Here is a 10,697-nt window from a genome sequence, read left to right as displayed (position 1 = left end):
TTTGGCTGAGCTGTGATTTATGTAACAACCCTGTTTGTTTTCTGACATGTAAAATGGACCCACCACCATCCTCTCAGCACCTGTGTGGTGGCATCAGGATAAAGTCAACATTAAATAAAATTATAAGTTCTGAAACGGTAAGTACCAAATGCAAACTACCATTAAAGGTGACTGACAGGAACCTTAAACATCCAAGTAGACTAAGTTGGTGTTAAGTTCTCTTTATTAGATGTACATACAAGTTTTCAAGTGGTTAAAAATGTTTCTCAAATTTACAACTTATGTAAATTCTTTGTTCAATTTCCCATTGTTGGTTAGTTTCTGGTTTTAATAAACTCATCCACTGGATTACTCTGGAAATGTCACATGACTGCTTTGAACATCAGGGCTCTTAATCTATTTTACCTAGTCCACTTTGCTCTTTAGTAAGCAAAGCAACTTCTATTTTGCTTTAGCTTTTTTTCCCCACAGATAGGAGGGGGAAGATAAAATTATACCAATGCCATGGTGGTACCTTTTAAAAACATACTTTAGTATAAACCAAAACTTTTGTTTTTAAATGGGTCACCTGCTCATAAGTCCCATTTTTCATCCTGCCAGTCATTTTTCTAAAACCAGCTTCACCATACAACACTTAGTCTTAATATGTGACACATTTTGGTGTTTTCTGTTTAGGCTAACCTATGCTCTCCTATTTTCTTTCAGTTAAAAAAAAAATAGGTCTTGAGAGAAAAACAAAACACAACTCTGTAACTTTTCAGAGCTGGGCTCAAAATACTTCCTTGGTTTTCTCTTGCCTTCTTGTTCCTTCTTGGCAGACCAGGCCCCCTGGACTCCTTTTCCCATCTGATCTACCACGGGGCATGTACACTCTGCTCAAGCCACTGGTGCTAAGTACCACTGCCTGATTGAAGACTCCCAGCCTCCAGGTATGTTGCCTTGGACTGCCTGTCCTAAGAACCATTTCCTGACCAGCCTCTGCATCCCAGGCCAGGGGAGAATTCTTCAGCTTTTCCATTACTTCTTTTGTTTATTCCTAACAATCACAGCTGAAACCTTAAGACCAGTGAGAGTAACTGCAGTGTCTTACCTCCAGTGCTTTTTATGCTGCCTACCACGTAAAAGAGCTCATCTCAGTAGGTATGGAGTGATGGATTAAAACATAACAACAGTCATTTACTTTTAAAAGTTCACTTGGACAAAAATTAAAACGTAATACACCAAACTTTCCCGTATTCCTGGAATTTGTGCCCCAGGAGGAAAAAAAGAGGCTAGAATTAAAGGAGTCAAATGTGGCTAAATAAACATAGTGATTAGTTTTCCTACAAATAACTTTATTTTTGAAAAGTAATATGGAATTATATGAAAAGCAGCAAGCATGTAATACCTGAAGAAGACATTTTTCTTAAAAAACTTACACATAAGAAATTAAATGTGTATGTTAGAAATTTTAACATTAACAGAATGCATTTAGAAACATTACCAAGAATACAGTTTGTAGCCAAAACTTTTTTGGTTCCTACTAGTAATGCTTTTTACTACTTAAGTATAGACAAAGCCTAAATTCAGACTTCTTTTCTTTCAGATACCTTGCATGTAATGTATGTTACAAAAACTAGAGGGAGTTAGGTTTAAGTTCTTTTAGTTATAAAATAATAATTTTCCACAATGCAGTCAATAGTGGGGAAGGAAAGGATGAAAGTTTCCCTTCTGTTTGTTTATAAGTGACATTAACTGAAATACATAACTGATTTTTGAGACTATTGTTCAAAACCTAAATTTTTCTGCCTTTTCCTACCAGTTACCCAAAAGAAGCACAGCAGGACAAAGGTAAATTTAAATTTAATACTGTAAAAATCAGTGTTCAAGATAAACTTCCATGTGTGTTTTATATATGTGTTCATAGAATAGCATTAACATAATTTTATATGAAAGTATTTAGCTAGAAGCACAGTGGTAGCTTTAAGAAAGCACAAAATATTTCAATGAAAATATATTTATATTTTTATGGATATATATGTTGCAAACTTAAGGTAAATCAACACAGGATAAAATAAACACAAAAAGCTTAAATATAAACCCTATATAGTTTATTTCTGGTGAAACATTAAATATTTTTCTACTATATTAGAAAATACATTAATTCCTACCAACACTAGAGATTTGCCATTTAAATATATATTACTCTATTTTAGGGAAAAAATGTTTCACATTTTCATAAAATACAGATAGACTGCAATAAAGTGCTTTTTCTTAGAGTATACATATCCTGAGGAAAACAAAAATATTTAAAAATATTGTTTGTCTTGAAATCATATTCTTTTTCATTCTTACATTCATAAATTCAACTTCTTAGGCATTAGCCTCCAGTGACCAAAAGCTCTTTCTTCAAGGAAATTGGCTTGGTAGTTCTTGGTCTAGCACTCTCGTGTGAGATGTGTAAAGTCAAGGGACATCTTGAACATACTCTGTCTCAGTGGTGTTAGGACAAGCGAAGAGACGTGACCTAGAGAACTTCACAAATGGTAATGCCTGATGACAAGACAGCTGAAACCAGAGGCCTTTCTTGTGCTGAAACGGCTTTCTCGCTGGCCTGAATACAACGTGCTTTTCCACCGCACACCCAAGTTTGACTGAAGTGAACACTGAATACGGTCAGTGAACACTCTCTCTCACAGAAACAGTAGATAATACAGGGTCTTTAGACATCAAAAGTGGCAGCATCAATATCACACAAGTTATATTTTTGGTTCATGAACATAAGATAGCCATACCTTTGATCAGAGAAATCTTAATACACATGAGGCCTTAAAACAGTAACATGGTGGGGGGTGGGAAAACACCCAAATACATGTGAATTAAAGAAAATAACTGATAGGCAATATTTGGTAAGTGATGTGAATAATAATATTTAAAGACTGCTTTCCATTATCTACTTCGTTGAAACACTTAACTATCTACGTCCATGATTTAAACGTGTATAAAACACTTGGGAATTCTCTTAGACTCTGTACATCATTCAGCACACAACTGCAAAAATGTTCGACGACTCTGACACTCCCAACAGGATGAAGTTACACAGAAATCGATACCAAACTCTGAGATTATTGCTTTCAGTGTAGAATAATTTCTCTCTTCTTTACAAGAATGCTCAATGGTTATGATTTCTGGAATATCTTTTTCAAGTTCTCAAAAATTAGGATAAAAATTTGAAGTTAGAATGATTAAATGCAAAGTAGGGGTTTACTATTCATTTAAATTATAGATAAGAATGATAGAAAACCACTGTAAGATAATAGCGAAAAAGGTGAAAAAAGCTCTTGTCTAAGAGTCTCCACTTATTATTTGGTCATGGTGGTTATTTCAGGTTGAAATAGCATCTCTAGTATTGCTGTCTTTGAGCATTTTGTTTCTGGAAAAAAGACTTTCCAAATTCATATGTACTGATCATAACAGCACAAGCAGGAGCAATTTTAATTAAACGAGGAATCAGTCCTAAAAAGGGAAGAGAAAAATTCAGACCAAATTTTTCCTTACATTTTAAAACGTAATTTATTTGGTTTCATTCTGACAGTTATCAAATTAAGTGAAGTTAACATATAAAACACCGTCCCATAAGTGGTGTCAAAGAACAAGCCGAACTGTTCACTCCTCACTTTAATTCCAAATTACTTCAAAAGCAACTGGTATTTAAAATTTTTAAACTTACAGCAAAGATACTTAGGAGGAAATAGTAAATGAGGAATATTTTCAAAAATTTTCTGCTGAAAAGCAATTAATTCAAAAGGAAAAGTAAACATTTTAGTCAACAGTTGGTAAAGGAAATATTTTTACCTGTAAATAATCCAGAAAATCCGTTCTGAGCAACAATGTTCTTCATTATACTCCAGGTTGACATTTGCAAAGGCATAGAAACTAAATGTTAAAGAAACGATGCTATTATAAATTACCACTTAATTTCTAATATAGATAAATACACATCAAAGAGTGTTAATGGGCTTTGGGATATATCATTTCATTATAATAAGAACAGATCTGTTTACATAAAGAATTATTTTAAATCTTATTTTTAATAGTTGGATTCATTAAAAGAAACTTTAAAGGAACTTTTAAGGTACATAGGACCCGATGCAATCAGGGAGGTGGTGTGTATCCTTTATACGTATCTTAAAAATTTTTTCATAATGAAAAATTTTAAAGATGTACAGGAATTTTCATGGGGTTCCCCAAGTGAAGCCATGATAACCATTTTTCATTGTACTTTTAGTGCATACATTAAAAAAACTCTTTTCCCCAAAGAGAAGCTTTAAGGAAAATAGCTCATTTTCCCTAGGGAGGTTCCACCTTACTAGAATCTTTCTGAATAAATGTGCTAGTCTTGAAATAAATCAATCCTGTCTGCTCTGAAAGGAAGAGTTTTCCTGTAACTAACAGTAACATCTCGCTTATTTGCAACTGCTCAAGTGTCTGGAACACAGTGAAGAAACAGATTTATACATCTTTTGAAAACAGCAAAAATAGATGTTACTCAGATTCAAACATAAACCTCATGAATGTGCTGTACATACACCAAGTTCGCTCTCCTTCGTTGTACACAATGATTCTAAGCAGCTGGCTTAGCCCCCAGACTACAGACGCTAAAGGTGAAAAAAAATCTGCTAAAAGGTGGGCATCCTACCACGTGAGCACTGTGACAGCTGAAGATTTCAGTCTTGCCCAGCCCAGTGCATGATAAGCCAACACTCCTAAGTGTCTCACTAGCTTCTGAGAGCTGCGTTATGAAACTACAGTCATCAATGTGTACAGTGACGACAACTCTGAGTCATTAGGATTATAGTACATTTTAGTACGTATGCCTAGGGAGAAAGGGAAAATTAGCGAAAGGGATCATTCAGTAACAGCTCTGTAGAATCTGCAACTTAATGACGAGGGGCTCATTATTTCAAAATTTCTTCTATATAAATCAGATTCTCTATGAAGATAAATGAGGCCTTGTCATTTAAGAAGCTAAACTATCTATAGTAATTAGTAACTATCTATCTAAAGTAATTAGAGCAACCAAACAGAAAGGATACATTTTAAAACCAAGAACAAAGTATTTATGATTGAAATTTAACTCTCTAAACACAGTCAGTGACAAAAGCTTTATACTGCAAGTTGACAACTTATACTCCTTGCTTAAATGTTTTCAAGTTTGGAAACAACTAGTAAAGAAAGGAGGCTAAGAAGCTGGGTATTTCTAATGTTATGGAGCTCAAGCTCCAAACCGATCTCTATTTTAACAGTAGGGTGAGATGACTGTAAAAGAAGACGAAGAAGAAGACTTCTCAGCTGGAGGGAAGCCATGGCAGAGCCCTGCCTAAAGAGCCAACGTCCAGGAGCTCTTTCTACAGGGGAAAAGCAGCTTCATATACTGTAAGGAAACACTGTGTGACTACTAATATTTCAAGCACAGACAACAATAAACACTCCTCTACTGACCGTCCAAATGATCAAATCCTAAAAATGTTACGTTTCAGAAACAAAGCCCTATTTCCAGTGGGCTTGCTACACTTTCTATAATAAAAACAGAATGAATATAGTAGAAGCAACTAATAGTACTTTTTTATAAATATGGACCATTGTTAAATTCTTTATTGAGGTTGTTCAGTATTGCTTCTGTTTTATGTTTTTTTTTGCCCAGGAGGCATGTGGGATCTTAGCTCCCCAACCAGGGATCAAACCTGCACCTTCTGCATTAAAGGGGAAGTCCTCAGGACAATTTTGTTCTAGAAGAAATTACAGGTTATAAAGAAGTAGATGGGATAACAGGCAGGGGGAAAACAAAACACATCAAAAGGGAGGCTAAAAAATAGAAAAGAAAAAAAAAAGTATGTATATGCATACTAATATAGTCTTTAAAATTTCTTAAATTTTTTGCTTAGGTTTAGAGGTTTTTCTGGGTACTCCATTCTAACAGTACATTAGTTTGAGTTAAGTAGAGAGGAAGGCAACCAAGCGACAGGGGGAATCTTGTCTTCCCTATCTTAGATAGTCCTAACTATCTAGAAAGAAAATATTTTTCATGGCATCTTAGACACATTTTAAATTAATTAAACTTACTTTTCTGGCTTTCATATATCCAAAGTTGTGTCTGCTTTTGTGTTTTTACCACATCAAATGGCAAAGTTACAACAGCTGCAAACTAACAAAAAATAAAGTTGATTAATTTTTTCCCAAAGTATTTTGTACTCTAATTAGCATATTACTTAATAAGCATAGTAATAAAATCATAATTAAAGTGAAACCAGGGATGTTTAAGAGAAGCTCCTATTGAAGAGGACAGATAGAGTCTTATGTATTCCTCCCAAAGTTTAGGACTAAGAGAACAGTCCCCCTGTATTCCTGAGGTCACACCACACTACTTGGTAGGCAGAATTCCAATCAGACCTCTGACTGCAAAACCAGTATTCACAATTTCTGATGCTCCTGTGTGTTCCTTTATTCCTTTACTACAGATGAAGGCATATGTATTTTAAAGCAGAAATTACTTAGTAATTAGCATTTAAAATGTTCCAAATGTTTTTTAAATTGTTAAAAAAATTAAAGAAAATGGACTTTTGAACTTTTAGTCCTACATACATTTTCTTTATGGGTTTCAACATATTTATCAAATGTAGTTCCCAAATCATTTTTAAAAACACATTTCATGCAAATCAAAACCACAATGAGGTGCCATCTCACACTGGTCAGAATGGCTGCTATCAAAAAGTCTACAAACAATAAATGCTGGAGAGGGTGCAGAGAAAAGGGAACCCTCTTACATTGTTGATGGGAATGCAAACTAGTACAGCCACTATGGAGAACAGCGTGGAGATTCCTTAAAAAACTGGAAATAGAACTGCCATACAACCCAGCAATTCCACTGCTGGGCATACAAACTGGGGAAACCAGAATTGAAAGAGACACATGTACCCCAATGTTCATCACAGCACTGTTTATAACAGCCGGGACATGGAAGCAACCTAGATGTCCATCAGCAGAGGAATGGGTAAGAAAGCTGTGGTACGTATACACAATGGAGTATTACTCAGCTATTAAAAAGAATACATTTGAATCAGTTCTCATTAAGTGGATGAAACTGGAGCCTATTATACAGAGTGAAATAAGTCAGAAAAACACCAATACAGTATATTAATGCATATATATGGAATTTAGAAAGATGGTAGTGATGACCCCTATATGTGAGACAGCAAAAGAGACAGATGTAAAGAACAGACTTTTGGACTCTGGGAGAAGGCAAGGGTGGGATGATCTGAAAGAATAGCACTGAAACATGTATATTAACATATGTGAAATAGATCACCAGTCCAGGTTCTATGCATCAGACAGGGTGCTCAGGGCTGGTACACTGGGACGACCCTGAGGGATGGGATGGGGAGGGATGTAGGAGGGGGCTTAAGCATGGGGAACACATGTACACCCGTGGCTGATTCATGTCAATGTATGGCAAAACCACTACAATACTGTAAAGTAATTAGCCTCCAATTAAAATAATTAAAATTTTCAAATTAATCAATTTAACAGTTATTTCCATAATGCCTTAATTAAGCGAGAAAGGTTTTCTGAAAGAACAAATTCCCTTAAGAATGTCTTATATTTAATATAACAGTCATGCAAAGTAAAACAGTCTCTATTTTCTGTTTCCCAACTTACATTTGGCCAATATGCTCATAAAATGACCTTTAAAGTCATCTACTTTTATTTCACCTATCAATGTAAGGAGATTTAAGTTCCTGAAACCAGTTTCAGAGATCTCAGGTAAGATAAAATCAATTATCGTTTCTCCACAATCTAACACATATAGTTGTTCTTTAGTTTCTGAGGTGCATTGGCGGCAGATACTGAGACCTGCCGAGTATCTGTCCCTTATATAAAATGTCATAGCACAGTTGGTCCTCTGTGTCTGTGATTCCACATCTGTGGATTCAACAGCCAAGAATCGAACTGGTTCAATCTGCAGGTACAGAACCCCTTGGTAGGGGGTGCTGATGGGAGTATCAAAGGCAGCAACAATGCGGGATAAGCCTGACACTCTGCAGAATAACAGGTTTAGGCTGTTTGGTTTTCTAACAGAAAGCCTGGACATTATCCCACTGATGTGCTTTTCCTGTTGCAGACACATTTTTATTTGTTTAACAGTTAAAAGGCAGTAATATTTTCTAAATTATTAAAGATTTTAAAAATATATTTTCTGTGTTAGGTAAGAAATAGTAAAACAACATTTTTTCGTTACTGGAAAGCTGCGACCCTCCAGCCATCCAACTTTTTCTGTTTTTTACATAACGCACTAAGTACAGAATTGGTTCTACAATTGTTATGGATCACTAAACATAAATGGTACTTGTTTTTCATTTCATGGTGGATTAAGATATAAATAAAATTTGAAGTTACTTTTAATCACCTCACAAATAGAAATAATGAAAAGATTTTGCTGGTATTCTAACTTCTTAAATTAATACAAAGAATTTCTCTTTTGCCTCAGTATATTTATACCCCACTAATGCAGGAGACCCGGGTTCGATTCCTGGGTTGGGAAGATCTCCTGGAGAAGGAAATGGCAACCCACTCGAGCACTCTTGCCTGGAAAATCCCATGGACGGAGGAGGCTGATAGGCTACAGTCCATGGGGTTGCAAAGAGTCGGACACAACTGAGCAACTTCACTTCACTTCACTTCACTTCAGGGTTAATCTGCAGAAGGCAATGGCACCCCACTCCAGTACTCTTGCCTGGAAAATCCCATGGATGGAGGAGCCTGGTACGCTGCAGTCCATGGGGTAGCTAAGAGTCGGACACGACTGAGCGACTTCACTTTCACTTTTCACTTTCATGCACTGGAGAAGAAAATGGCAACCCACTCCACTGTTCTTGCCTTGAGAATCCCAGGGACGGAGGAGCCAGGTGGGCTGCCGTCTATAGGGTCGCACAGAGTCGGACGTGACTGAAGCAACTTAGCAGCAGCAGCAGCAGGGTTAATCTGACATATACCAGACCCGAGAATCTTCATGTCTCAATTTTGAACACAATCTCAGGGTCTTCTGTAGCCTGAGGTTAGGTTTTCTGACAGTGACTCCAGTATTTTTCTGCCAGTCTCCATGACTGCACTGTGTTCCTTCACTCTCTCTATCTGGTACCAGTACGTCAGCACATCACTGTGTCATCACAAATTCATTCTCTAAGTATGTGGGGATAAGAAAGCTCTCTGTGTCCAAGATCATGGTGATAAGAATCTGCATAAAGGCCCACTACATGAGTTTTCATTATGTGGAGGAGTGGCCAAAGGTGAACTCCCTACTACCCAAAAACGGTCACTGGGTGCTGCTCCCTTCTAATTGTAAGGTTTTTTTAAATTCTTTTAAGAGGTACTCAGCTAGAATGTTCCCAAAGAAACAGGAATTAGCAGCAAAGGATGCAATTACTTCTATTCAATCAGATGATATATAAGAGAGAAATATTAACTAACAAGATCTACTGGTATTTAATGACCAAACTGCCAAATACTTTGTGTAATAAAGTACATCTAAACTCATTATCATAACTAATGATCTAACAAGTTCAAAAGTTTCAGAAAGATATAATGTACTTGTAATAAAGACATATAAAATGCATTTTAAAATATTTAATGGCTAGTGCTGATAATTTATCTTCAAAATAGGGTAGTAAATACTTAGCACTTTGATGATACACTACCCTAAAGCTGTTCTATCTCAACGGACATGAAATGCTACATAATATTTTGTTCTGTTTCAGTAAGACAATTATCACTATTTTGGAATATAACAACAATAGAATAAACTTACAGAACCAGACAATGCCCCTGAGGTAAAGTTGATCATAAATGTTGGTTCATATAAGCCAGATTTTGCACACAACCACTTCTTTAAGACTTCATAGTTATACCAGTACATTGCTACAAAAACAGAATAGAATGAACACATTTAGAAATGAAATGTGGACTTTATGGAAAATATTTGAAGAATATTATATATTAAAGGAAAACAGAATTCTAGTATTGACATACCTTGCTTTCTGCTTAGGCAAATACTAGGTGAAATTTGTAAAAATAGTAACCAAATTCTCAATAATATTCTAGGAGTCTTATAAACAAAACTATGCATCAGTAAAAAGAAGGACTTTAATCTCAAATCCCAACAAGAACACGAGAGGAAAGGAGAGTCACATCTCATGAACACTGATATAAAACTCCAAAAGAAGAAAAACTGAAGTATTTCATGAACTATCACACACTATGACTAAATTAGGTTATCTGATAAACACAATGATGGTAAACATAAGAAATGCTTTAGATACCGTGTATCACATTAACAGAATTGTAGAATCATCTAAAAATGATGGAAAAGCATTCAAAGGAATTTCTTAGAAACCTAGGAATAAATGGCAGCTTCTTCAACTGGATAAAGGATATTCATCACGAACTTAAAAATGAAATAGTTATAATTTACACATTATTGTCTACATAGAAAAAAGGGAGGCAGACAAATTAGAATTTATAACAGTTTTAGAAGAAGCTGAATATAAGCTAACAGACAAAAATCAACTCACACTGCAACATCCACAAACACCTGGGAAACTTTTTTTAAATAGATTTTTAAAAATAGGTACTAAAAGCTGCAGATTCTTATACATACCCAGCAA

At 35.5% G+C, this 10,697-nt stretch overlaps 1 protein-coding gene across 5 annotated transcripts in view; it reads right to left on the bottom strand.

The window, feature by feature from the left end:
* Positions 1 to 10,697, bottom strand: part of SLC25A40 (solute carrier family 25 member 40) — a 112,837-nt gene that overhangs the window by 37,224 nt on the left and 64,916 nt on the right. For 4 of the 5 annotated variants that reach the window (XR_011256638.1, XR_011256637.1, XM_069587710.1 and 1 more), the window contains exons 9-11: positions 9,842 to 9,951; positions 6,103 to 6,184; positions 3,835 to 3,915 (exon numbers count right to left, since the gene is read on the bottom strand). Coding sequence is in view for 3 of the 5 variants with exons in the window: in XM_069587710.1 (XP_069443811.1) it covers positions 3,835 to 3,915; positions 6,103 to 6,184; positions 9,842 to 9,951 (273 nt within the window). In the remaining 2 variants the exon portion in view is untranslated. Of the gene's footprint in view, positions 1 to 1,317; positions 3,496 to 3,834; positions 3,916 to 6,102; positions 6,185 to 9,841; positions 9,952 to 10,697 lie in introns of those variants that run through there. The other variant, XM_069587709.1, reaches the window with a different exon arrangement.

Source organism: Ovis canadensis, chromosome 4, assembly GCF_042477335.2.
Source record: "Ovis canadensis isolate MfBH-ARS-UI-01 breed Bighorn chromosome 4, ARS-UI_OviCan_v2, whole genome shotgun sequence".
In the NCBI taxonomy this organism is placed as follows: Eukaryota; Metazoa; Chordata; class Mammalia; order Artiodactyla; family Bovidae; genus Ovis; species Ovis canadensis.
The sequence above is the reverse complement of the archived record's forward strand: the minus strand, read 5'-3'. Positions and strand labels throughout refer to the sequence as shown.